This window comes from Chinchilla lanigera, unplaced genomic scaffold (assembly GCF_000276665.1).
Source record: "Chinchilla lanigera isolate Chin_1 unplaced genomic scaffold, ChiLan1.0 scaffold00057, whole genome shotgun sequence".
NCBI classification, from domain to species: domain Eukaryota; kingdom Metazoa; phylum Chordata; class Mammalia; order Rodentia; family Chinchillidae; genus Chinchilla; species Chinchilla lanigera.
Window position 1 is genome coordinate 12,957,234 of NW_004955458.1, and position 27,554 is coordinate 12,984,787.

Consider the following 27,554-nt stretch of genomic DNA (forward strand, 5'->3'; position numbering starts at 1 on the left):
AAAAAGGGCTAGGGATGTAGCTCAGTGATAAGGCCCTGGGTTCAATCTCAGTACCTGCCCCTCCATACCCAAAAAAGTTATACAGCATTTCCTTATAGAGCTGAAGTAAGACTGTAATGAAATAATATACCCAAAACACTTGCTGTCCTGTCACCATCATTCCTTCGATTTGCTGTTGATCTGAAGTAGTGTTATAATTACTGTAATAGAAATCTATGTAAGCACTTTATGACCTGAAATAGGGTAGTGATAGGAGAGATTGGAGAGATGATAAATTTGCAGAAAAAAATCAGTAAGGTTGATACCTTTTCAAAATAGGGAGGAAAAGAGCATTTATATCAGAATTGATGATGACGAAATTTAGCTGGGAAATGTTATTGAGTTTGAGTTGATTCAGAACATGTGTATAAATAAGCAAATGTCGCATGTGAGAGCCGGATTTCTTGTTGATCTTTGGAGAACCAAAGTGATACACAGAAGTGTGGCAATCATTTTGATAATTGGGTTGAATCTGCGTGAGAGTTTAAACCAAATGAAATTGAGATTTTCCAAGTCTGATGATGTATTATCACTTTCTAACCTAGAGATCACCGGAAGAGGCTCATATTTGGAGTTGGTGATAAAATTTGTTGTACCAAGAATGCTTACCTCTCAGACTTACTTCCTGAAAGTCCTTCTGCAACTCAGCCAAGTAGTGACCTGCAGGCCAGCGGTGAAGGCTTTTGTGGTACTCCTCATGATTTTGCTAAAAACAAGTATGAACTTGAAAGTGGTATTCGACTATGTAATGGAGAGATATTTTTCATAACAAATGTAAGTGTCAGAAAACGATACCTTTGTACCAATTGAAAGATACTTGTTTATTGTTCCATAATTGATTCAAAAGTTAATCATACAAGGGGTGACACTGTTGTTCAGTGTTTTCTTTTTAAGGATTTTTATGTCCATGTTCATGATGGATATTGGCTTGTAGTTTTTTAATAAGTTCTGGTTCTGTTATCAGAATTGTGCTGGAATGATTGAGAATTGGTGAAGTAATTCTTTTTTTCTGAAAGACTGTGAGGAACATTTTTAATAAGTATGAAGTGCTTGGGTCAGGAAAAATAAGGCATAAGTGATTGTTTCCTTCGCTGTAGCTTAAATGCAGAAACTGTGGAGGAGATGGCTTTGTATTTGTTCTCGCTGTGTAGGTACCATCCTAAATTTATAATATTCTTAAAAAGCTATGTGGAAAAATACAAGGTGTGATAAAAAATAATAGTGTATGCTGCCGCCAAGTGCTATGGATCTTTTATACGAGAAGCAGCAGTAACTGTATGACGGGTTTCAGCTTGCTCTGTGCAGTCCGTCTGCTGTGCGCTGAAGTTGAGAGAAGGTGTATTTTAGAGTGTGCTATAAATCATGTATTATGAACAGTGCATTTCATTGGAATGGTACTATCCTGCTTCAGATTCTAGATTTTAAAAAAAATGTTGGCATGGGTGGTGAAACTTTGGTTTGTGAGTATGATCCTGAGACAGGGCTTAGAGTTCGCAATGAAAATCACCCAATTCTTGCGTGAAAAAAAGCATACCAATCAAGACTTAGCGTGAGGGTGATGTTGCTTGTGTTTTTTCCTTGATGAAATTATGTGAGCTGAGTCTGTATCCAGAAGCACTTGTGAACTCTGAGTATTTTAAGGGCTCACTAGAACTTTTTGGAAATGATGCGTGTAGGAAATGGCCTGAGAAATGGGCCAATAATTTCATCCTCCATCGTGCAGTGATGACAGTTCTCCTGGACTGGCACACCTTGCTTCTGGAATGGCAGTTTCTATCAGTAACAACATTGCAGTGGGTCTTTATTCACCTTAATTATTGGATCTGGCACCATGTGACTTTCAGCTCTTCCCTAAAGTCGAAATGACCATGCAGAGTGAAGTTTTGAGTCTATTTAGGAAAGTGGCAGTGGACCTGCGGCACGTGTGCTGCAGTGGGTTGTTTCTAATTGCAAGTTCTGAAGGGTTTGCCATCACTGAGTTAGGGCATTGAGGCACCTGGGTCAGCACAACTAAAGAGGTTCGTGCAAGAGGACTTGCAGAGCTGCTTCAGAAAGTGGCAACGGTGGTGGGATAAATGTGCTTGAAGACACAGCATTATGTTGCGGGGGATTGTGTCTTCCGGCAATAAACTGGAGCCCATGGAACATTCACTGTATGCTTTGATCACACCTTGTATTTTGTGACGTTTGAAGGACGGAAAACCTTGGTGTTTATATTTCAGTGTTGAGATGGTCATTTCAGTATAGATTTTAAGCCTCTGGAAATTTATGATTATTGTTTTGGTGGTGCGAGAGATAGAAGCTATGGCCCGATGCATGCTGGACTCATAGTGTACACTGAGCCCCACCCCACCCCGAGCTTCTTGAAGTTCGTAATTGTAATACAGGTGCATTTTATTTCCAACCCAAAGACAGGACATCTTTACTGTGTGCATATTTGAAGACTGCAAAGTAGTTCTTTGTTTCGATGGCAGGACACAACGGATGTGACTTTTGGGAAGAGAAGATTTCTGACGATTAGTAACATGGCTGGCTTGGAAGTAACTGTGGATTTCAGGAAACTGATGAGATACTGTCACGTAAAACACGCGTGGGCAAGAACTATTCATACTTTCCAGGTAAGAGTGGACTTTTCTGACTGTCCAATAGCTTGCCAAGCCGTACAGTACTTTGCCGTGTTTTCTTTTTAAACTTCTGTTGCATGATTATTTTTGTTGTTTGCGATGGAGGGGAAGTGAACACAGGCCTCGTGCTGGCCACTGAGGTATTTTACCACTAAGCTTCATTCCTAACCTTTGGTTTTACTGTTTGTTATTTAGAAAGCAAAGTGCTCAGGAGCACAGAAATAGCAGAGAGATCCCACTCTTTTGCCCTTTTTGCTTTGGAGCGCACCTTACTTTCAGGAACGAAGACATTAGAGCCATAGCCTTGTCGCTCTGGCCCTCCCCTCCCTGCCTCAGTCTCCAGCACGGCCTGGTGTGAGGGTGACATATTAATGAGCGTAGTGGGCGTGTCCTGATTTTGTCTTTATGTAGAATTTGGTGCCTTATTTTTGTGCCTTATTTTTGATTCTTAAAAACATTATGTAGAACCAGACTTAATGACACGTGCCTACCTACCATCTGAGTGCTCTGGGAGGCTGAGGCAGGAGAGTTGTAAGTTTGGGCCTCTCAGGGGCCATTCAGCAACTCAGCAAGAACCCCCAGAATAAAAAATTTAAAATCTGTTGGTGTGTGGCTCAGTGTAAAGGACCTAGGTTCGGTTCCCAGCACTGCTAAATAAATGAATAATAGTGTTACATTGAAATATTTGTTTGATTTCTGATTTCCTTGTCACCCGTTGCATTTTGTAGCTGAGTAATCGCAGACCTGCTTTTCGCCTTCCCCAGGAAGTGATTGTGTCCTGTATCTGTTGCATATCACTTCTTTTCCTACAGGAACAATTTCTATGTAATCTTCCCGTATTTAAACAAGGGATACCATGTTTCTGTACTTTGGCAGAAGGGAGAGAAGTAGCATAGCCATATAAAGTGTATTTTGCTTTTGTACAATCCAGTGTCATTTGGTTTTAATTTTTGGTTTACTCAGCTTTGTGTAGAATATACTCTTCATATGGATTTTAATTATAAAGATGAGCAATTTTTAAAAAATGTACCAATTCCCTCCAAAAAAGGTAGAGAAGAAAGGGTTGTGAGGCAACCTCTTTTTTATCATTTTAAACTTATTTGGGCCTGATGCTAGGGTTGCAGAAGAATTGGAAAGATAGCACAGCACACCCTTTACCCAGTGTGCCCCAGTGGGAACATTTTCTGTGACCGTGGTAGATTTGTCAAGAGCTGAGAAACTACCGCTGTTGTCCGTAGCACAGCGCATAGTGAGTACTGTGTTTGGATTTCACCTGAGTCCTCCCTAATGATGTTTTTCTGTTCTCAGATCTAATTCGTGACACCACACTTAGATTTAGTGTAACTTGTAAGTTACATTTAGCATAACTTGCTTTTGACCTTTCATGCTCTTGAATCTTGGTAAGCATGTAGTGGCCCTGTTATTCATCTCACCACTTTGAGCTTCCCTCTCTGCTACTGGCTGTTTCAGTGGGAAGGTTGTATCAGCCTCTATGTTTATGCAGAGAAATTTAGATCAGCTATTATCTTCTGTTAGTGGACACATTAATGAGCGTAGGTGCTTTTTAAAAAAGTGGATAGTATTTTATTTATTAACATACCTCCTCTCAGTTTCAAAAAATTTGAAATGTCTTACAGAAATGCGTATCATTTAGTGAAGTGTTTTTAAAAAGAAAAAGAAATGATGCCGAGAGGAAAAACAAAGGCAGGGGAAAGGAGCAGGTGGCCAGCGACATGTGGTCCGCCTTCACAGAGCCCAGGGCTTTTACAGGTCGGTGGAAGAGGAAGGAGAGGGTGCTGGGAAGCACATAGGTGAGCAGCGGACCCCGAGATGGGCTTGGTGCTGGCCATGGACCAAAGGACACTGACAGCACCTCAAGGAGTTCCCTTGTTTGGGATGGAGCCCTGCTCATGGGAAAGATAGGGGGATGTCTTGGTTGCTTTTCTCTCGTTGCTGAGACAGAATACCTGACGCCCAGAATTAAGGAAGGAAAGGTTTATTTAGCTCACAGTCTGTGGAGCTTTCAGTCCAGACTCGGCTGGCTCCGAGGCAGAGTGGCCCATGGCAGAGGGCAACAGCAGCAAAAGCAGCAAGAGCAAAAGGGAGGAGGGGCGGCAGGCAGGCTCTTTCCCTCCCTTACATATGCAAACTGTCTGCCCTACGGCAGGCGTAGCTCTCACACCCGTAATCCCAGCATTGGACCATGGATCGAACACAAACTCTAGGAGCCCACCCATGACTGCATGAGGCTTTGGGGGGACACCCACACACAGACCGTAGCAGGGGAGTAGGCAAGAGGGGGTCAGGGCTCGGGTCAGCTCCTGGAGGGCCTTAGGGGCGCTCTGAGGGGGTAGGCCTTCACCTCGAGAACGCAGGAGCCTCGGAGAGGCCGTAAGTAGGCTCAGTGTGACTGGACCTGCAGTGTGGCAGCACCCCTGCGGCTGCTGTGAGGGTGCTGCACTGGGGCAGGTGCGCGAGGCAGAGTGGCTACGAGGTTGCTCCTGTCTGTTACTGCTGTTGCTGTCAGTATTGCTCAGCTGACTAAGTTTAGGTGGATGTGGATGTATTTAGGAGTACATGACATAAAGCCTAAGGCAGGGAAGTGGCACATGTACATAAAATATGTTTGTAGAACCAGGTGTCGTGGAAGTCCATTTCTGAGGGCCAGAAGCTTTGGAAGGAAGTATTGATCAAACTGTTACAGTCTGAAGACGCGGCTCACGTTCTCTAACGGGATAAAGAGCTGACCGGGGGCAGGTTCTCCATGGGTCTGTTTTGCTCACACACCCTGTCCTGTTCGTTGCCTTCCCGCAGCTCCCCTTTGGAGGGGTGAGAGGAGGAGACGGCGGTTCCGGCCGCTTCTGTAGCTGTTTGCCCCTGACTTTGCTGTCTTCAAAACTGCAAATGGCTCCAGAACATGCAGTTGTGTCTTTGTGGTCTGGACACACTGAGTGTTTTTCTTGCCTTCACGATTCTCAGTTTGCTGAACTTAAAAAAAAGGGTTAATTGTACATCTTGATAGAATTAATAAGTGAGTCAACGATGGGAAAATACAGCAGAAGCGAAATAATAATCCCTACAGATAGTCATTAAAATTTTGATAAAATTTCCTTTTTTATTTTATGGTATATATTTATGTTTTTATGTACTTTTTGTTTTTTGTCTTTTTGAGACAGGGTCTCACTATGCAGTTCAGGGTGGCCCTGAGCTCACTTTGTAGCCCAGGTTGGTCTCGAACTTGCAATGATCCTCCTGCCTCAGCCTCCCGAGTGCTGGGACCACAGGCGTGCGCCACCACACTCAGCTTTATGTACTTTATTGGATCAGAGTAACTTGTTAAATAATGTGGCCATTTTCTATGTATAGCATTCAGCTTTTAAAATTTTGTTATATTTTGAAAGTATCTTTGATATTTGCAAACTCAAATATATATATAGACATATAAAGGCAATGATATATGTATGTATATATATATGTCATTAGATATGTGAGAAATCCTTTTTTGCCATTATAAGGAATATTAGGACAACATTTTTTACATATAAAGTCCATACAGCCATTCTAAAGTCCTGGATGAGGGAAAATTTAGCACTGCATGCAGTCTTTAAAGTCTGCGTTGCTTAGTTTCTGAAAGCCGCTTATGGCCCCGCTTATGGCCCTGTGAGAGTTGTTGGCACTGTATTGAGCAGGCGTGGGATCTGAGCTCAGGAATAACATAGACCCCTCGGACGGTTCCGTGTGAATGTGCTGGCCCGGCAGAGGGCGCGTGAGAACACGGTGAGGACTGTCCTCGTGAGATGTGGGCGCCCTTGGTCTTCACACTGTGTTCCTGCCTGTCAGGGGTCGGAGGAGCACACGGTCGCCTACGTGGTGGGGAAGGCAGGCCGCCAGCACTGGCAGCACGTCTACACGGCCGTGACCAGGGGCCGCTGCAGAGTGTACGTCATTGCGGAAGAGTCTCAGCTCCAGAGCGCAGTCAGGAGACCGAACCTTCTCAGGCAAACGCGTCTGAAACATTTCTTGCAAAGTGAGCTCTCTACCAGATGCGACTCGCCAGCAGATTGTCCATCCCAGCCGGTGAGCTCTGGGGACAGCGCAGGACCCAGCCTGCCGGCAGCACCCCTCCCTAACGACACAACCATCAGCGTCTCAGATGATGTTGCCAAGAGCCAGACCTACAGGATGATCACCCCTGCTAGAGGGTTTCCTTCTTGTGATAAAATAGACACAGATGAGGATTCATCACCATCTCGAGGGTCCAAAAGAACCTCTGCAGTGAACAACTGTGACAGCCCAAACAAAGCTTTCAAGGTAGGAGTGATGCTCAGATGTGCTCGGTTTTATTTCAGGGTCGCCAACCTGCCTGTGCTTACGAGTGAGCTTGCACTTCCGTGCGTGTTACCTTGTGCTGTGGCACTCGGAACGCTGCCCAGCTTCCCCTCTCCCGTGCTCGGTTGATCCCAGCCCACGTCTCCCCCCTCTGGGCAGCCTCCAGGGACTGATGGAACTGACCTGCCGAGAAAGCTCCTTGTCAGCGTGCACGTTCCTACCGGAGTCTCCCCTTTCTGCCTCCCTCCCCGCTTGCCCCTGCTTCACAGGCCCTGATCTTGCTTTGTCCGCGCAGTTTCATGGAAATGGCTTGCCGGTTCTTCTTGTCAACTTCAAGGGCCTTTTTCTTAGGTCTTGTTCTTATCTTTTCTCTAGGATTTTTTTCTTCCCCTTGCAGACTGAGGAGCTGAACCTGGTACATCTGCACTGAGAAACATCCCCAGGCCTTTTGAGATTCTGAGACGGGCTCGAAGTTGCTAACCTGACTAGGTTGAACTCAAACTTACGATCCTTCCGCCTTAGCTGCCTAGAGTGCCGGGGCTGCAGGTGTGCACCCAGCGCCTGCTTCCCCTCCATCGATAGTTTTACCTCTGCTGCGGTTTCAGGGTCTCCTTCCTTTGGTCACAGTGATAGGCAGCCTAGCACTCCCCCACAGTGACCTCTCCCCTTCACTTCCTCGCGCCCCACACATCTGGAGATACCTTAGTTTCAGCCCCCCTCTTTGTACCACTGATTGTGCACCAGAGTCTGAACTCGGTGACATTCCAGGTACTGGGAACGAAAGTGACAGTTGTCACGCTTGCGCTCGCGCTGGTGGTGCAGACAGACGTCTGTGCAAGGAACCCGGTGATCCCCGAACGCTGTGCTGCGGAGAGCAGTGACACACCTTCCCTAGCCCGAGCCTGCGTTGCCAGAGGAGGGCTTTCCTAGAACCTCAGCCCACACCGTACTGTGCGCTCCGGTTTCCCCATTTCAGTCACTGTCCTCCTGGTTACCCAGCTGAAGTCTTGAGTCACCTGGGCTCACTGGGCCTTTCACTGCTGGCTTCAGGCGGCTTTATCGCAAAATGGCTTCCTCAGGAAATTTCTCCCTTCTGTCTCGTCCGCCCTGTGTTACGTCCGTGTCTGATCTCGGGTGGTTGATGCCCTGGCCGTCCTTCCCGGCCTTGTCACCATTCTCCTAAGACACCTCACACACTGTCAGCAGATTACCTTCACTGGTTGCCTGGTACCTACAACTCCAACTCTAAACTGCGCGGCTTGACGTTTGACACCTTTTTCAGTTTGATTTCTGCCTCCCCAGCATCATTCCATTTCTCACTCTAGTGCAGCTCATGTCTTCTTCCACTAAAATACACCAAGCCTTTTTTCATCTCTTTCTTTTCGCTTTTGCCTTTTGAAGATGCAGTCTGTACCACTTGCTCACTAGATGTAAGAGGCAAAAAGAGAAAGTAACCCGGAGAGATTCCTGTATTTCTGGCTGAAACAGTGTGGGGAATAAGAGGATAATTTCCTGAGATGGGAAAGTCACAAGGAGAACTTGTCTGGGGCACAGGAAGAGTCCTCCTGTGCCAGGCTGTGCTTCAGGTGCAAGTAGACACGTAGGATTATAAATTAACTTCCAAGTGTCACTCCAGCAGAAGCTCAAGAATTTCGTAACATGCCACCAAGACACTTGCCGAGCATTCCTGCTTCTGAGGCTGTAGTAAAGACAGGAGCGCAGAGGGCGGAGCCCTGCTCCCTGTGGGCTGAGAGGAGGAGGGCTTATCTTGTGCTCTGTCCCCAGCTAGGAATGCGGCAGTTGATCCGTTCTCAGAGTCTGCGTGTCGTGGGTCAGCGTATGAAACACTGACAGGCAGCTGCAGGCGAAGAACACAGTGGCCAGAGCGCAGGGTGCAAACGGAAGGCGGGGCTGAGGATGCAGGCGTAGTTAGGGAGGACGGACGGGTCTGCTGGAGAGATTCTTCCGTTCTTCTCATTGCAGTGCACGGTAGAAGCTGTTTAAGTGCTCTGTGGATTAAGGTTTAAGGTGCCCTTGCCTGCAGTTGCGTGGATAGTGGTTAGGAAGAGACGGGGGCCGAGTTCCCCAGATTCTTTCAGTAGTCAGGTGCTAGCCATGGGATGGGGAAGAGCTGCTAAAGGACAGTTGATCAGTCCTAGTGATGAGTTATGTGCTGCTGGAGTCGGGGCCAGGATGACTTCAGGCCCTGGACAGGGCATACGGGTGGAGCCTGGCAGCAATGGTGAGGGCTGGGAGAAGAGTGCAGGCGAGCGGTTTTGTGGGCAAAGGGTCAGACGTGCGCACAGTGGGGAAGGGTTACTCCATTGTCTCCCCATTGACTCTAAACTTCATTCTCCACCCCAGATCAACTGTTCGGTGTGGAATTTCCATCTTAGTAACGCATTGGTTTCTGAAAGTAAACTTTTTATTTCTTTTTGCTTTTGAACCAGGGTCTCACTATAATCCAGATTAGCCTTGTCTGGCTGCAAAGTCAGTGATCGCCTCAAGTGCTGGGGTTACAAGCTTGTGCCACTATGCCCAGTTGAAACTTGTTTTTTCTTGCAAAGACCCTAGAGGAAGACTTTTGGCCTGAGCAACAAAGAGGCAATTCCAAAGAAACAGACTTTTAAAAAAGTTCTGGTGTTGTATTTCTGAGCCCCACTGTGGGGTAGAGGATATGGTCTGACATGATGGTACCAAGAGAGGATAGTTCGGAGCCTTCCAGAGCTTTCAAGCTGTGACTGAGGCTGATATTATAGGTCCATGAACACAAAATTGACACTGGGGGTTCATTCAGGGCTAGCTGATGTCACTGCATGGTAGAAGCAGCACAAAGTTCTCTAATGGAAGAGGCTGTGTTTTCTCACAGCATTTGTGAAAAGTATGTCACATCTATAGGAATTCCTAGAAATAAGGAAATCAAGAATCCAAAGATTTAGGATTGATAAAGTAGAGAGTTCTGAGTTTCCAGAATTCTAGACTTTCTGATGCATCGACAGGTCCAGTGAGAAGGGCTGGTCACATACCCTTCCTTCACATTCACAATGCTGTCTAAGAGCCATAGCAGCATTTCTATTCCACCGATGCACTGTGCATTGTTTACTATAAGGATAAATGCTGAACCCGATGTGGTGGCGCACACCTGTCATCTCAGCTCCTCAGGAGGCTAAGGTGAGAGGTTTGCAAGTTTGAGGACAGCCTGGGCAACTTAATGAGACCCTGTCTCAAAACAAAAAAAATTAAAAGAGGGCTGGAGAGCTAGCTTGGTGATAAAGTTCCCCTGGGTTTGATCTCCAGTACTGCAAAACCACCAGCCAATCAAAAACAAGACAGAAATTTTACAATTCAAAGATAAGTTCAAAGAAGTGCATCGTTAGGCAGTTTTTTGTTGTTTTGTAAATATCAGTGTCCTTATACCAGTGTAGGGGGTACAGGTCAGTCAGTGTGGCCTCTTAATGTAATCAGGACTCAGGAAATATAAGAGTGAGATGCGTGAGGCTGCTGTTGGTGTCACACAGCAGACTACTGTAAACTTTTTATTGTAAGTAGAGGACGGCACTCTAAAATAACAGTAAAACTATGGTAAATGCATAACTATAACATAATTTTCAGGTATTATGTCCTGTACATAGTTGTGTGTGCTATGCTTTCATGACTGGCAGTGCAGTAGGTTTGTTTACATCAGCATCACCAAAAACACTTGAGTAAAGCCTTGAACTCGCTAACAAGCATTTCTTAGCTCCATTATAATCTTAATCTATAGTTTCTTGTTGACTGAAATGTCACTAGGGGGCCTATGACTGTACTAAATGACAGAGTCCCTCCCAGATGAAAGTTTTTGTTCTTTTCAATGGCTTCATGGTTTTAAGTTTTGGAAAAACTCCTTCAAGAAAATGTCTGATATTTTGCTTGGTTACCCCACTCCTGGAAAAAAAGAGGAAAACAGAAGTATACCTCTAATAAAAACATATGAATAAATACTGTTAAAATGTATCATATAAATCAGTGATTTCCAGAATTTAAAAACAATCACATTTTAACATAAAAATGAGGGAGGGCATGGTCGGATAATTTCTGAATAAAGGGCAGTCCTTATCTTAACTAAGGTTCTCCAGGGAGACAACCATTAGATATAAATATCTGTCTGTATATCTATCAGAATGGAGTTCGTTTCAAGGAATTGGCTCATGTGACTGTATAGAGTGTCAAATACGAAATTTTGATCATGCTGAAATAGAGTCTGAGAGCAGTCTTCTGGTGGAATTCCTTTTTCCTTGGGGGAGGACAGTCTGTTTTCTAATAAGGCCCTCAACTTATTGGATGAGGCCCACAGTAGAGTAGCTAATCTACTGTACTCGCAAGTTAACTGACTCAAAAGTTAATCTCATCTAAAACATGCCTTCACACACATACCTGGAAGAATATGTGACTGGACATCTGGGTATTGCGGCTTTAGCCACACTGACACATGAGGTTAACTACCACCGTGCCGTAAAATGAACGTATTTGAGTGGGAAGAGAAACCATTCATTTTCCTCATTTTCCCTGATGGTGAAACTTCATGACCATGCTAGCCTGTTGAGTGGTGCTTGGGAATCATTAGTGATACGGAGGACATGATGCCTTGGGGCGTTTCACCCTCCCACATACAGAGCCATGTTAATGGGCACATAGCCCAGGCAGTTGTGCAGGACTGTGTGCTTGGGACCCATGTGTGTTTAAATCACTTTATAGTACTGTGGTAGCCATCTTGAAAGTTTTAATGTTTGAACAAGGAGTCTTCGTTTTAATTTTGTACTGGACTCCCAGATTATAAGCAAACCCTGACCATACCTTTCAAAGTTAGATGCATGTACTTACTTAGTAAATGGTTACTTCTACATGCCAGACCCACACCGAGTGCTGCAGACGCACGGTGTGCCAGAAGAGGCATAACCCTTGAAGAAGCTACCGCATGTTGTTCTGGTTGCCCTGGCCTTTCAGGGTCTGAGAGAAATGTATTATTTCTTCTTCAGAAAGAGTTCAAGGGAATAGAAGCACATAGGGTGGACTGAGTATATTCTTATCCAAGTGACTTTCTTCTTATTATTGTTCTAATAGGTGCAAGAACCATCTCCACAAGTATCTTCTAAACTTCGGAATTTGAGGCTAAATAGATTAATCCCCAAGCAACTTTTCCAGCCCACAGACAATGAAGAAGATTTCAGTTCGGATTGCTCAAAGTAATCATGAATTATTTTCCTTTAAAAACAAAAGGACATTTTAGCCTCAGAGTTTCAAGATGAGGGAAGATCCCTATAAATTGGACTTTTTACTTCAAGACAGCTGTGTTTAGAAGATGTTTTAAATTGATTTGATCAAACAGAATCTTGATGACTTCAACATCTATCATTGTGAGAACTGGTAGTATTGTATACAACTGGGGGGAAAAAAGAAAAAGTGTGTTCAGAAACACCCTTGTACTTTCAAGTACACTATACTTCTTTAGGATGATGTTTTATGTCCATGATCATTGTTGGTTTCTTTGCCAGTGGGCAGAAGCAGTGGCAGCGGTAAGCTGCCTGTTGATATTGGCACACACTCAGGGTGTCCTGCTCATGTACAAGGTCTCCTCTCCCTGTGTCACTGCTGTTGAAGCCCCGCACACCTGGGACTTTTCCTGGACATCCCTTTGAGTTGGACGCATTTTTGTGAACGTATCCCACATGGGGACTAGTTCTCACTATTTGATTTTAAATTTTTACTGTTAAATGGTGCTGTGGTTTGTGTCTCTCCAAGTTCATGCGCTGGAAGCTTAACTTCCAAGCCCTGGTGTTGGGAGGTGGGGCCTCGTGTGAGGCCTTGAGGTCCTTGAGGCCTTGAGGCCTTGAGGTCCTTGAGGTCCTGAGTGGGTTAGCAACGGGGGCAGTGGGTTCCTGATAAAAAGCAAGTTCTGCCCTCTCCTGTTCTCTCCGGATCTCGTCTCCCCTTCCTTCTGCCATGAAGCAGGTTGCCCTGGCCAGACCCCAGCTCCTCGATGAATGCATGCCTTGTTTTATCGCACTTCGTTGATTGTGCTTCTCAGCTCTACTGTTATGTGTAAATTGAACTTTTTTGGCAGTCTTGTCATCATTTTTCCAACAGCTCAGAAAATAGCAGTTTTTAGCCATACAGTATTTTTAATTGTGATTTTATATGGATAGATATAATGCTTCTGCACACTACAGAACTTTTATTTGTAGTGGGAAACCACAAAATTCATGTGACTCACTTTATTGTCATATTCTCTTTATTGCAGTTGTCTGGAACCAAACCCACAGTACCTCTGGGGTGTGCCTATATGGGACTCCCAGCCCAGGTTACCCAGTCTGTCGTGTTGTTTGACAGCAGCCCTGCAGTGCAGAGGCGACTTCTAGTGTCACAGGTGGGGGAGCTGCCTCCTGGTGGGTAAATGTCGTACTGCCAGTGAGCAGCAGGGCCGGAAGTGAAATCCAGATCTGCTTTCGAAGCCCGTCCTCTTCCTACTTCTCCACGGTGCTTTCTAGTTTTATGGCAAAACCTCCCCTCCTCCCCCTGGTGGAGAACTGCGTAAACGCTGTGTAGAACTCAGGCTAGAGTAGTGAATGTATTCAGTGCATCGAGACTGCATTCCCTTTTTTTTTTTAAGCTTTTTAAAATCACTGTTTATTCCATTTGGTAGAGGACTTTTTTCCATACAAATATTTGCAACAATTTTGAATTCCCCAAAACCATACATAGACGATAAATACCATGCTATTAAAGTATTAAATTTGTACAAAAATACTTTACAGTTTAATACTTGTTTGTTACAAATAAAAATACATATTTAAGTGACTCATGATCTTTTCTTTTTCCTTAACATGACTCAGCTTTATACTTTCTTGCCCTGGCGGTTCTGACGTGTGATTGAATTTTATTTATTTATTTATTTACTTATTTTTGCACAAAAAGAAAGGTGAGCCTTTTCTTTAAACAAAGGACACAGTGTTTTAAGTGCTTTGCCTAAATGGTTGCTCGAATTATTCACCAAAATGAAAATGTTTGGAAAATAATTGTTTCAACATCCTACCGTCAATATACAGATCTGTTTTTTAATATTTATTAAATAACAATTATTTGTGTAGCTATTCAAACTATCTGAACAGAAGGAAACAGTTGCGGGCAAACAAGAAACGCAACTGTCACGATTTATTGCTTTGAGGAATGGTACTAATTGGCAATGCGTTTTGTGAAGAATGTATTTACAGTTTTGATGCGTGGCATGGCTCAGAACAAAAGACAGTCCCGTGTCATTTTTAAGTACATGTGCTGAAGACCCCTCAGTAGTACCAGTTTTCTAAACATCTCAAGCAGTATGAGTTTGATTTGCCTAGCATTACGATGAGCTTCATTTTAAGAGACTCTTCATTCTCTCTTAAATGCTTAAACTGGAATTTTAAAAATAGGATAGCTAATTCTCAGTGTTACTACACACTAATTCGTTGTCAGAGATTTTCAGCTATTAAAAAATGTGTCCTTAAAAAAACAGGTCACAAGACATATCCTGTTTGATAATTTGTTGCATAGGGAATAGCATACATCTTAGTGAAAATCATTCCTATATTTGGGCAAAACATTTACCTCCACCTATTACGGTCTCCTGCGTGCATCTGAAGCGAACTTGATTTGATACCTGTACCCCCCTCATGGCAGCGGTCCCGGCAGCTTACCGAATACTAGTTCTCCTAGGAGAGCCAGCTGTAAGAAAAACCGTGTTAGCCAAATTCTTACATTAATGATCTCATAGTAAGAAACTGATTTCAAAGTGAATTAAGGAAATCATCTTAGACAATATTTCTAAACAGACAGTTCTCTTTGCAAAAAGTGAGAGAGTAAGATGAAACTTGTACAAAATTTCCTCTGATGGTCATTGTGGGGAGGGGTAGCCTATTTCTCTTCTCCTCTACCCTTGGGCCTGGCAGGGATCTGCCCGCCATACCAGGGTGGTCACCACAAAAGAAGCCTCCTCGACCGGAAAGGGGAAGTGAACGTGAGCCATGAGAGAGACTGAAAAGACCCCGGTGCTTGCACTTAATGCCACACGATTATCTGTGCCTCAAACGGCACGGAAATCTTGAAGGGATTTTTAGCACCATAGATATCGTCTTTCGTCCTGCTTTATGAAAGTGCTGCTATAATGTGTTAGTGGGTTCTCGCGTCTCCAGGTTACCGCCGTGGCTGGGCTGTTGGAAAAACGCGCTGTTCTGCTCACTCCAGTCTCCTCCCGGTAGCGCCTGCTGGTCCATGGACTTCTGGGAAGCCAGTGGGTTCCTGCTGATAACCAGGTCCAGCTTGTTCCCCGACTCGGCGATGAGGGGCACGACAAGGCAGCAGTCGAAGTCTCTTGTTCGGACGTGATTGACCTGAAAGCCGAGAAGAGGCACTGTGGGTGCTGGGTCAGAATGAACGTGGGGTGTTGTTGCAGCCGTAACCCCGAAGTCCCCCAGTGTGCACAGTACACAGCAAGCTGGGGAAACGTACACCCTGCGCAAGGCGGTGCACTGCTGCCACGATTCTACCGCGAAGGCTGCGGGCTCACTGATCACTCTGCTGCTAGACCCTACCCCTGAAGAGCAGCAGCAGAAGCAGCGCACACCCTCCCATGCTCGTGCCGCGTAGAAGGCTGTAGCCCTGCGGGTGTTGTCTTCCTGGATGTCGTCCCTCTTCACGTTGGAGAAAGTGAGGCTTGGAGTGGGTTAGCGCTTTGCCTTTGGCTACCACTTGGTAAGAGAGGAGCTAGAGCATCGTCCTGGGCAGTGCGGCTGCTTCCCCAGGCCAAGCCCTTTACCACGGCTGAATTACCCGCTTCAACGTGGGCCCTTCCCCGCCTTCCACGTGCTCATCTCCCGCCTCCCTCACCAGCAACGTTTCTAAAATCATGTGTTCTGCCCGCACTCCCTGACTCTTTGTTCTCTGCTCCATCCCCTGAGGTCCTGGGCTTGTCGTGTAGATTGGGCAGCTGGCAGTGACACCAGCGTCCTGTCCAGCCGTGGTCAGGACTCCCATCCTCCTCGGCCATTGGTATTTGCTGCTCTCAACACCTACTGGTGCTTCAAGATCTCCCTCGTGTATCAGAACGATACAGCAAGGGCTGCTGCCTGGGCTCTGGAGGTAGAACATACATCCGAAGGCCCAAGCCAGTGGCCAGAGATAAGAATGTAGAAGCTTCTCTCCTGCCAGCCACCTAGTTTCCCTGCTTTTCCCACCCTTTCTTATAGAGGTCCTTCACACATTGGCTCTGAAACTTAACATGATCCACAGCCTTTCCTCTTGTGTGTGCGCTAGTGGCTGTGTTTCTCTTCCTCTTTCTCTCTTCCTCTCTCATCTTGTGTGACCTGGAGACAGAGGACTGCCCTCCTGCCTCATGGTGCCCTCCCTGTCCTGGATCTACAAGAGAACACTCTGAACTTTGGCGGTGCCGCACTCGATTTGCTCCCTGCATGGGGGGAAATAGGGGCTGCCCCCGCTTTCCCTGAGAACCAAAGGGTGGATGACAGCTTGGCAGGCATAAGTTGGTCGTGCGTCAAGTAAGACTCCAAGGACCTCTGCCCACATAAGTCTCCAGTGAGGGAGCCCTTAGTTGTGAGACAACTAGGCATGAGGCCATCTGCCAGGTAAAAGAAATACCCAGTAAAAGGCTCACTGTGAGTGTCCACATCGGCCGTCCTTCACTTGCTGGTAGGACAGGGTTGCTGGCTGACCTACAGCTGGGGACTGTCAGTCCAGCTGGTTCTTGTGATACCACTCTGTGATCCCTTAGCACTGTAATTGTTCGCCTTGTAATACCGTTCTGCCACTGTTGTTTCCTGTTCTTTGCACGTTGTTATTGTTAGGATTCCAGTCATGGTTCTCCTCTTTCTTCCTTTTAAGCTCACCAGGACCAAGTTTATGTAAATCCATACCGTCAGTGTCTGAATCTGTTGGCTCCAGCTCTAACTTCTCTCACGAGCAACAGACCAGCCTGCTGACTTCCTGCCAGAGTGCTTTGCAAGGACAGACTGAAGCTGGTGCACACACGACAGACCTGGGACAGCGGGCCACACCTGCTGGGCCTCCGTGACCTGGATCTTCCCCGTCCCCCCCTGTCCCTGTTAGACTATGAGAGCACGTTGTTGCCTTTCTGTGTGAGAGATTATGTCATTCTCCGCCTAAGAGGTTACTGTGCCTCCAGGGTAAAGTCTGAGGACTTTTCTGTGGCCTTCAAGGGATTCATAATCTGGATCCAGTCTCTGTTTACAGCTTCAGCTTTCAGGAAAGTAGACAGTACAGTCTGTAGCTGAGGAAGGCACCGTTTCTGGAACCGCAGTGTGGATGGGAGTGTGTATGAAACTGAAGCATCGCCCACCTCCTAGGACAACTCCTCATTATTCTGTTGCCAAGCTTGCATAACCCCCAGAACTGGCACTAAAACTGCCTGGTCAGTACACCTTGCCTTGGTGAGTCACCCCTGCAGGGCAGTCTGTCCACATCAGCCTCCCGCGGTGAGAATCGGGGCTGGTGAAAGACGCACTCCAGCTGAGTATGTTTCTGAGACTGGTGCCAACCCACGCCTTGGCTTGCGAAATCCTCTCCCTAAAAACTACTTAAGATCTGGAATTTGCTTTGCTGAATGAAACTAAGCCCGACCGTGGAACATGTCACATTAAGTTTTAAGGTTCAGCTCTCTGGCTTCAGATGTGGAGACACTGAGATATCAAACACTACAAAGGCAAGTGAGAGTCCTGCTCTTGAGTAGTTCACCATCTACTGAGAAATACGTACAGGGACTCAAGCCGTCATAACGAATAATCCTGTCAATGGCAAGAGTTACCAGCCTACATGAAGTACAGGCCACGTGGACACGTGTGCCAAGGCCTGCCCTCCAGATGTCATGGGACTCCGGGAGGCCGGGCAGGAGGGAGGCGGGGGTGGCGTTCCTGAAACAAGCCCAGAGCGGGCTGGGGAATACAGTAAATGAAGAGAGAGACCAGATGGGACACTGGCGGCGGAAGGAGACCTCGCAGGGCATGCTGACGACTGGAGGAAATGCGTAGACTGGTGGTGGCTTGGAGTCAGATAACTACATAATGATGATGTTGTAACATACGTCAGAGATGCTTGTGAGCGGCCCTTGGCTGGTTGGGTCTGAGTAATAAGCTTTATTTATTTTTGTCTTTTTGAGACAGGGTTTCAGGCTGAGCTTGAACTCACTTTGTAGCCCAGGCTGGCCTTGAACTTGCAACAGTCCTGCCTCAGCCTCCTGCGTGCTGGGCTTACAGGTGTGCACCACCACACCCAGCCAGTAACAAGCTTTAGTTTGGGAAAGAGGAGCTTTGAGCTCTGCCAAAACACTGATAAGAAATCAGAGAACTGGACTAGGATGGGATTTACTAAGAGCTGACTCTTTACTCAGCTCCTCATTATTACTCATGCCAAAACCTTGATGGCACGGCTTGAAGGAATAAAGCACAGAGGGCCTTAGATGCACAGCACGAGCCGGAGGAAGTCCCCAGTTAGGAGTCAGCTGCAAGGAGCGAAGACTGCACCTGCAGTCTTACCTGTAAGAGCCTGTCATAGGGTTTGAGGCCGCCAAGATCACCGGGCCCGGCGGGGCGAATGTTTTTGACATACACGCCTTTCTCCAGCAAGCCGTCCGCCACGCTGAACCCGAAGTCCTCCATGTCAGAGTCCTTGTACAGGGTCACCTGAAAATTGAGGGCCGTGAAGGGACATGTTAGCTGGCGGGGGGCTTGCTTCTACAAGTTCTCGATGAATGAGCTCTTCAAACGGATTTCAGTAGCATAACGAACGGATCCGACAAGCCTGAGGTAGTTCCCCCCACCCAGCACTGTACCTCTTTTTCCACCCTGGGAACGTGCTTGAAATACACAAAGCCCCATCCAGAACTGCTGAAGAAAGAGAACTGGACACGCCTAGCTGCGGTGTCCAATTATAATCATCAGACATAAAAAGGGGAGAACTTCCCCAGGGCAGGTTGATGTTCCGGGAGCAGCCTTCCTGGTATGAGCAGCAGCTGGGGCTGCAGAGACGCTGAGAGAGAAGCCAATGGCCTTTCCTCCTCCCCAACCCCGCCAGGTGCTGTGTTAAAGACAGCACTCTGTGTACCCATTTTTGAGCAAGTAATGAAATTCATTATTTTATTGGTTAAGGGAGCTGAGGCAGTGCCAGCAGCACAACACTGTTTGAAAGACCTGACAGTGTTTCTGTAACTGACTCCTTGCTTAGGGCTTGGCTCGGCTGGTCTCCTCAGTACTTCCAAGTCTCCTTTGGTTCTGTCCATGTGCAAGGTGGGGCACTGCCGGCTGCAGCTTCCTCAGCCCGCCTTCCTGCCCTAACCACCTGTCGGGGGCAGTCTGAGGCCAGAAGAAGAAATCATTTATGCATCTGGTAAATGCCTGGTGTCCCTACCAGATTCTAAGCACAGGACTGAGTGCGGGAAAGAGCAGTGAACAAGAAAAAGAAGAGGCTCCTCCCAGAGGCAAACACAGCAGCAAGGAAGAGTCGCTCAGACCACACTCAGTATTCACATCCACACAACTCTGTAGGGTGGGCATTGTTTTCTTTGTGGTTTACAGGGTACCTGCCACAAAAGCTGGTGCGCACTTCAGGTAATAGTTGGGCTTGTTTTTCAACTATAACTTTGTCTTGGTTACTTTTCTCTCGTTGCTGAGACAACATACCCGACACCCAGAATTAAGGAAGGAAAGGTTTATTTAGCTCACAGTCTGTGGAGGTTTCAGTCCCTACTCGGCTGGCTCCAAGGCAGGGTGACACATGGCAGAGGGCAACAGTTCATGGCAGTGGAAGACAGCAAAAGCAGCAAGAGCAAAAGGGAGGAGTGGCAGAGAGCAGTTTCTTTCTCTCCCTTACATTGTATGCAAACTATCCGCCCCAGGGCGGGTTAGCACTCACACCCATAGTCAATCATAAACTCCAGAAGCTGCCCCATGACCGAGGCTCTGGGAGGACACCCCGACACAAACCATAACAAACTTAAAAAAATTACTTACTTTTATGTAACTAATGCACGAACATGTGTTTGTTTTTGTTTGTAAATAGTAAACATTTCAGAGCTATGGGTAACTGAACATTAGAACTTTTATAGCAGCTTTATCTTTTTTATATTACATTTTGTTCCAGAGAGGTACGGAGCCCTGAAGGAAATACAAAGCAGTCAGTTTGTAGATGCTATTTTACTGGGCGGAGAGCTAAAACACCAAGCAGACTGGGTCAGTACTACTCATCAGGCAGCAAGGTGGCTTTGGCCATCTTAGAGGAGAGGAATTCAATTTTACAGAGGTTAAGCAAGCCCTCAAGGCCACAGAGGCAATGAATGGCGGAGCCCCGGCGGCTGGACTCCAGACACAAAGGGCTTAACCATTACACGCCTCTGCCGCTCCAGTGCTTGGTTTCATTGATTCTGGGATGCAGGGCTTTTTTTCCTTCAAAATTTAAAATCTCTGCCGTCTGCTTTATAACTGATAGCATCGCGGAGCCTATGAAGTATGGTCAGGGTGCCAACACTTCACCTCCACCCTCATCCTTCCCACAAGTACGCCAGAGTGAAGGCGTTCAGCCTTTGCTGCAGCTTTGTTTTAAGGGAGGAAATGTCTTTACCATGACAGTGTCCTCCTGGACAGGAGCAGGTGGGAGGGGTCTGTGAAACACAGGTCTCAGACGGCCCCGGACTGACACACAGGAACCTGCTGATCTGATGTTTATTGGCACACACTCTACGCTGTGTGTGTGTGTGTACTCAGCGTCACTACACTGAGCTCCCTCTGGATGCCAGGTACTGTTTTACGAACTGAGAATAAAGCAGAGTGTATTGAAAACTGTGGGCATAGTGGTGAGCAAGACAGCCTTTATGAGTTCAAAGGCCAGTGGACATACCTAATTTAATTCTTATAATGATCCTACAGGACAGACAACAATCTTCATTTTACCTGAGGTTATACATCTACCTTTTTTTTTTAATCTGAAGAAGTGAACTGATTTTTGTGGATCACGTTTGTGGCACTCAGGTGTACAAGAATAAAGCAGGGAGCCCCACTTTACTAAATAAGCAGTGTGTGTGTGTGTGTGTGTGTGTGTGTGTAGCTTAGTAATCCTTCCCTGAATCCTGCGTGCACGTTAATGGGGAGAAATATTTTAGGTCCAGCTGTGTGACAGAGAGAGCACCCCAAAGCAGAATTCATCAGGAAAGGAAAGGTCTTTGTTGGTGACCTGGGCTTAGCTATCTGGCAGATCACCCCCACCCCAGCTCCTTAGGTCCTTCACAGATCTATCCCAAACCCTTAAAATAGTACCTGCACACAGGGGGCTTGGTTGACTAGAAAGTGCTGCTTCTGACGCACCACACGGTTGAAAACCAGTCATGACACGCCTTGCCTTTATCTTGGAGGGGCAGGTGGCTGAGACAGGGTCTCGCCGTGCAGCCCAGGCTGGCCTCGAACTCGCAATGATCCTCCTGCCTCAGCCTCCCTAGTGCTAGGATTCCAGGCGTGCGCCACCACGCCCGGCGGCGTGCCTTTCAGTGTCACTGCGGAGAATGTGAGGTGGACCGTGAGGAATTCTGAGGCTCAAGCCAATCTCCCTCGCCCTCTCCCAAAGCCTTGCTGGCCAGGAAAACCCAGCTGGGACAGCTGAATGCACAGGACAGAGGGAGCTCCGGTGGCGACACCGTGTGGCCACGAGCGGTAAGAGCACCTGCTGCCCTGGACCTTTGGATTCTTCGCAGAGAGGAAGGCAGAGCAGAGGGTCCTTCAACAGGAGAGACGACTCCAGGCTACCAGGGACCGCGGGGCTTAAGCGAGTAGTTTAAGACGCAAACGCGATTTAACTGTCTCTGTAAGTTTGTGTCCCCGTTCACAGAGATGGGAAATGAAAGCTCAGAGAAACCCGCCCAAGGTCAAGCAGAGAGAAAGCGGCAGAGCCCTGGTTCAAAGCAAGGTTTCTCACTGCAGGGCCCAGATCTCTGCACGCACACTATCTCTTCACAAACACACCACTGCTTTAAAAACACCCGCAGCGTGCTGTGAGGCGTGCAGCTCAGTGGTGGAGAACTTGCTCAGCGGCCCAAGGCCCCGGAGGGATCCTCCACACTGAAAAACAACCTGAACAAAAGTCATTGCAGAGAGGGCATCTCGGTTCTTCCATAGTTTGGAGTTTTTTCCTTCGGGTAGGGGAGGTTTTTGTACTTGCTTTCTAATGAAAGGGAGAGTTATTAGAGGAAGATTTTTAAAAACGAAACGTTATAGACGTATTCCATAGCAAGGCGCCCGGCATAGTGAATCGCCGTATATTCATCACTCAGACCCAACGACTGCCGCAAGACCACCCCTTTACTTCCTCTACGCTTCCTTTTCACTGGTGTGATATTTTAACGTCAGTGTCAACCCTCATGTAATTTCACTTCCACACACTACAGAATGCATTGCTAAAAATATGATCACTTTTTTCTGAACAGACATTTCTTAAAATAAGACATAAAATGGTTACTAAGTATACGCTAATCATCAGAGAAACGCAAATCAAAACCACAGTGAGATACCTGACTCCAGTGAGATGGGCTGTGGTTGAGAATGAGAATAGCAAGGCTGGCAAGGCTGGCAAGGCTGGCAAGGAAGGAGGGTTCTTATGCCCTGCTGGTGGGAGTGTGAATTACCACAGCCACTATGGGTATCAGTGTGTAGGTTCCTCAGAAGACTAAAAACAGAACTACCATATGACGTCACAGTCCCGCCACTGGGAGTACGCCCAAAGGAAGTGAAATCACGGTTACAGAGATACTTGCATCGCAAGCTACTGCGGCAGTGCTCACAATAGCTAAGACATGGGATCGCTCAGGTGGCCACAGACAGATGAACTGATAAAAAAAGCTGTGGTGAATTACAATGGAGTATTGCTCAGCTATGAAATGGAGTGAAATTTGCATGTGGACAGCCTGCATCCCCAGCTCCATGTGCTACAGAGGTGATTTTTTTCTCCAGCATTTGTCTTTGGTCCCTTTGTCAAAAATGAGGTGGCTGGATTGCTTGGGGCTGTTTCTACATCCTCTGTTCTCTATTGATCCACATGTCTGTTTTTGCGCCAGTACCATGCTATTTTGTTTTTTTGTTTTTTTGGTACCAGGAATCGAACTCAGGATCTTGTGCTTGCTAGGCAGGCACTTATGCTGCTGAGCTATAACCCAAGCAGCCCACCATGCTATTTTTATCACTGTGCCTTTGTAATATAAGTTGAAATCTGGGATTGTAATGTCTCCTACTTTGTTCTTGTTGCCCAGGATTTCTTTTGGCATTCTGAATCTCTTCTGGTTCCATATGAATTTTAGAAGATTGATGCTAGACCCATATCATCATGTACTAAGCTAAAATCAAAATGGATCAAAGGCTTGGTGTGGTGGTGCACACCTGTAATTCCAGTACTTAGGAGGTGCAGGCAGGAAGATTGCCATGAGTTCGAGGCCAGCCTGGGCTACATAAGCGAGTTGAAGGCCAGCCTACACTACATAGCAAGACCCTACCTCAAAAAAATATATCTAAATATCAAAACAGAAATAATCTGCTGGAAGGTAAGATAGGTAAAACTCGAAGTCATAGTAGGCAAGGACTTTCCAAACAGGACCCTAACTGCACAAGAAATAACCTCAGGAGTCAACAAGTGGGAAAATAAATGAAAAAGCTTCTGCACAGCAAAGGAAAAAGCCAACAGAGTGAAGAGAGAGCCTGCAGAATGGGGGAAATTTTGCCAGCTACGTTTCAGAAAGAAGACGACTATGTAGAATATACAAAGAACTGAAAAAAAAAATGGAACCCCCCCCAAAAAAGACCCAGTCAAAAAAATGGACAATTGAAATAAATGGATATTTGTCAGAAGAAGTAAAAGCGGCAATAAATACACGAAAAATGTTCAACATCTTTGGCCATTAGAGAAATGCAAATGAAAACAACACTGAGATTCCATCTCACTCCAGAAAGAAGGACTACACAGAGGTGAGAGAACAGACACCGAACACAGGAAGAATTAGCCCTTGTGCTCTGTAGCACAGTAAGGTAACTACAGTCTACAATCATTTATTGCATATTTCAGAAAAATCTTAAGGTTCCGAACACGTAAAAATAATAAATATTTGAAGAGCTAGAAATGCTAATTATTCTGATTTGATCTTTACATATTGTACATGCATCAAATTGTTGTAATGTACCCCACAAATACCTACAAAAACTACATGTCAATTACAAATTAAAAATAGTAATTATTCACATTACAGAAAGCTAGAGGAAGTACACACAGGCTTCAGATGTAGGAAAGAGAAAATATGACGTGTTTTATATATAACCTAAATTTCATTAATTCACTGGTAAAATTAACTTTTACTTTTGCTACCCTCGAATAACTGGTTCATTCTTTTCCCAGTTGTCTCAAAAACGGATTCTAGAGTTGGTATTCTCAAGTCAGGACCAACCAGGTCCACACATTGTGTCTGTTAGGTCTCTTAAACCTCCTCTTACCTAGACATGTGCTGTCCGATTTTCCCAGGGCCACTGTTGTCCCCTTTACCTAGGGGACGATGTTCGAAGACTCTAGCAGATGTCGGCATCCACAGAGAGTGCCCAACCCTCCACACAGGTCCATCTCATAACCCACACGTCCACTTGGTGACTAATGGGTGAGACGCACATAGATTATGAAAGTGCTGGACAGTAGGATGATTCGCACCCCGAGAGGGATGGTGTGAGATTTCAACGTGCTACCCAGAATATGCCCAATGTAGAACTGAAGCCTGGCCTATGTTTGAGATTTTCTATTTAATATTTACAGACCACACGTGACCATAGGCGTCCGAAGCCACAGTAAGCGAAAGTGCAGACAAGGGGGCACTACCATACTGCTGACACTGTGGCATGTGCCATGGAATGTCCTTCTAGCTCACATATTTCTCTAAATGGAACTTATCTCTGTCCGGGGTTTCCTAGAACATCACACGGCCCCTTCACTCAAGGGCTCGCTGTCCCACAGAGGCGATGACAGACTGACTTCCCCCTGGTGAGGCTCCTCACCCACCTCTAAAGGTTGATCCAGAGATAATTACTGTGTGAATCAGTAATGTCATTCAAGTTTTAAAGTGAGAGTCTTCTTATAATCCTATAAATCTTCTACTGGAATCATTTTGTAAAGGAGGATTCTTTTTTCAATTAGTGTTCCTTGGTTACTTTAAAATGCAGTTTATATAAGAAAGGCAGAATGAATGTTAATTCTTTTCAGTTTCAAAACAGAGATTGATGCACTGTATACTTCTAGTGGTGTCCCAGTAAGAATTTCTTGGGAGAGGAGGAGGAGGAGGAGGAGCTTTTGTTACCTATGTATCAATACGAACCCATGGGTTTTTACATACTTGTACTTTTCACCAACTGCATCAATGTTCTTCTGGATGTTCCAGAGGCTTTCATCTTTGGGCATAGGCGGTCCTTCCTGTTTATTCCTTTTGAAAGGACCCATTTGTTCTGATCGCGTCTTTGCTTGCTGGAGCAGGATATCACAGGCTCATCATGAATATTTCCTGCCACTCATCCGGAATCAGCCGTTTCCCTGAGGAGCCTTAATTGGAGGGAATGTTGCTGCTCCTCTGCATTCTAGACCCTTTCCTTCTTTGGGCACCTTCTCCAGGGAAAGGAAAAGCGCAATAAAAGGAGGAAAAGGAGAAGGCAGAGGGAGAAAATAGCTAACAGGATTGCCGCAGACTGGCGTTCTTTGGGTCTGTTACTGGTGGCATTAAATCTCTTCTCAAGGTCCTTGCTCAGAGCAGCGTCTTGACTTTCCTGATGTTGTCTCTTGTTCCTTCGCCTGCTGTCTTTACTCCTGGCCGTGTCCTCTCCATGTGACAAGCAGCACTCCTGGCAGAGCCCGTCGTCACTACCCCTAACGGGTGGCAATCCTCTTAGCTGTCTTTGTTCCACCTGCCACTGGACACGGACGGAGTTGCAGCCCTGTGGACCCTGTACTTTGGCTGGTTGGTCAGGGGATGAGCAAACTCAGCCCCGTTCTCAGATGTGCCCCCGAATGGGAGGGTCCCCAGGCCTATTACTGGTCTTATAGCTGTGATGTTTTTCTAACACAGTAACCCAAAATCTTTTGCATTTGGGGGAACCTTTGGCATGGGCTTGGAATAGCTGCTCAGTTGACCTGTGATTCTGGGGCATCTGTCTGCTCTACAGGCCAGAACTCAGGAGAGGCAGAAAAGTATGAGTGGCATTTATTTATTTATTTAGGTACCTTGAATTGAACTCAGGACCTCACGTGTGGCAGGCAGGTGCCGTGCTGCTGAGCAGTTCCCCTGGCCCCGTGAGTGGCATTTAAAACTACCAATAACCCCCCTCCCCCCCCCAAAAAATACCAATACCAATCAATGGTGACACACTAACCAAAACACAGGTGATGGATACCAAGCAGAGTGCATTAGCAGGTTAGCTCATTAACCTTAAAGTCACAGGGACTGGCTGAGACTTCCGGCTTGCCTGGACCTCACACTTGGTGTCTCTCAACAGAAAATCTTCAGGCTGGGATGCTAATAAATGGTGTGAAATTCAAAGTAATCGGTTTCTCTGCAAAGATTTCCTCAAGTTAGAAAATACTGAATTTTAGTAGACAGCTTGTGTCCTTCTCCTGGGAATAGCACGCTAATAGTAAATTAACAAAAGTAAAATTATTTTTAAAACCACATAAAAATAAGATTCCAGCAATCAGTAACTCAGAAAATGGGATGTACAGCTGGCTGCTTTTCAAGCAGGAACAATAAATTCTGTCCTGTAGCTCTGCTTGCCTGGAGATTCTTAATGGTTACTTTTGATTTATTTCTTGTCGAAAATCAATTCTAAGGATTCTGAGCTTTAGGCTCCCCCCGCCCCGAGATGAATCCCTTCCCCAGGCACTTTCTTACCTATGATTGCTTTTCCTCTCCCAACAACTCTGTACAACGAAATCTTTCTACTGACAGGGACGCTGAGGCTTGACTGAGCGGATACAGTGAGGTCCTGAAAGAATGCATCAACTCCAGGGTTGCGTACCGCAATACCTGACCTCGTTTGTTCGGCTCCTTCCACCAAATCACGATTTGATTTTAGGACACGTCCTCTTCTAGCTGGTCAGGTGCCTTTTCATTTCCAGCTGCCTGGCACACTAGCGATGAATCATGCATCACGATTGCGGTGTTTCTTCTTATCAGAGCCCTCTGGTGGATTCCCACCAGCATCCACATAAACCTCTGCTCTCTGCTTACACATAGTTTTGCGCTCTACCCTAACCCACGTGAGGCAAGCTCCTTCCTGTAGGGTCTCCACTCTGTGTGGCTCAGAGCGTGTCTCTGGGCAACCTGGACCATGGACATAACTGCAGCTTTCCTGTTCTGTAAGAGCCAAGGCCCCTCTTGGAAATAACACTCTGATCTCAGGTGAATTTTTACTGTTCTTCAGTATGTGCTGTGCCTGCTTTTATTCTGCCCTAGCACCCCAACAAAGTCAT

General features: G+C 46.2%; 2 protein-coding genes across 5 annotated transcripts in view; one reads left to right on the top strand and one right to left on the bottom strand.

Moving 5' to 3' along the window:
- The window catches only part of Helb (helicase (DNA) B), a 41,715-nt gene extending 27,889 nt beyond the window's left edge, over positions 1-13,826 (top strand). The window contains exons 10-14 of one of the 2 annotated variants that reach the window (XR_001236467.1): positions 585-813; positions 2,514-2,657; positions 6,504-6,974; positions 12,093-12,838; positions 12,873-13,826. Coding sequence is in view for 1 of the 2 variants with exons in the window: in XM_013520973.1 (XP_013376427.1) it covers positions 585-813; positions 2,514-2,657; positions 6,504-6,974; positions 12,093-12,218 (970 nt within the window). In the remaining variant the exon portion in view is untranslated. Of the gene's footprint in view, positions 1-584; positions 814-2,513; positions 2,658-6,503; positions 6,975-12,092 lie in introns of both variants that reach the window. The other variant, XM_013520973.1, reaches the window with a different exon arrangement.
- Positions 13,625-27,554, bottom strand: part of Grip1 (glutamate receptor interacting protein 1) — a 208,512-nt gene continuing 194,582 nt past the window's right edge. For all 3 annotated transcript variants that reach the window (XM_005397458.1, XM_005397455.1, XM_005397454.1), the window contains 2 exons: positions 18,569-18,715; positions 13,625-15,394 (listed from right to left, as the gene is read on the bottom strand). In XM_005397458.1, coding sequence (XP_005397515.1) covers positions 15,164-15,394; positions 18,569-18,715 — 378 coding nt within the window. In that variant the 3' untranslated portion in view covers positions 13,625-15,163. The remainder of the gene's footprint in view (positions 15,395-18,568; positions 18,716-27,554) is intronic.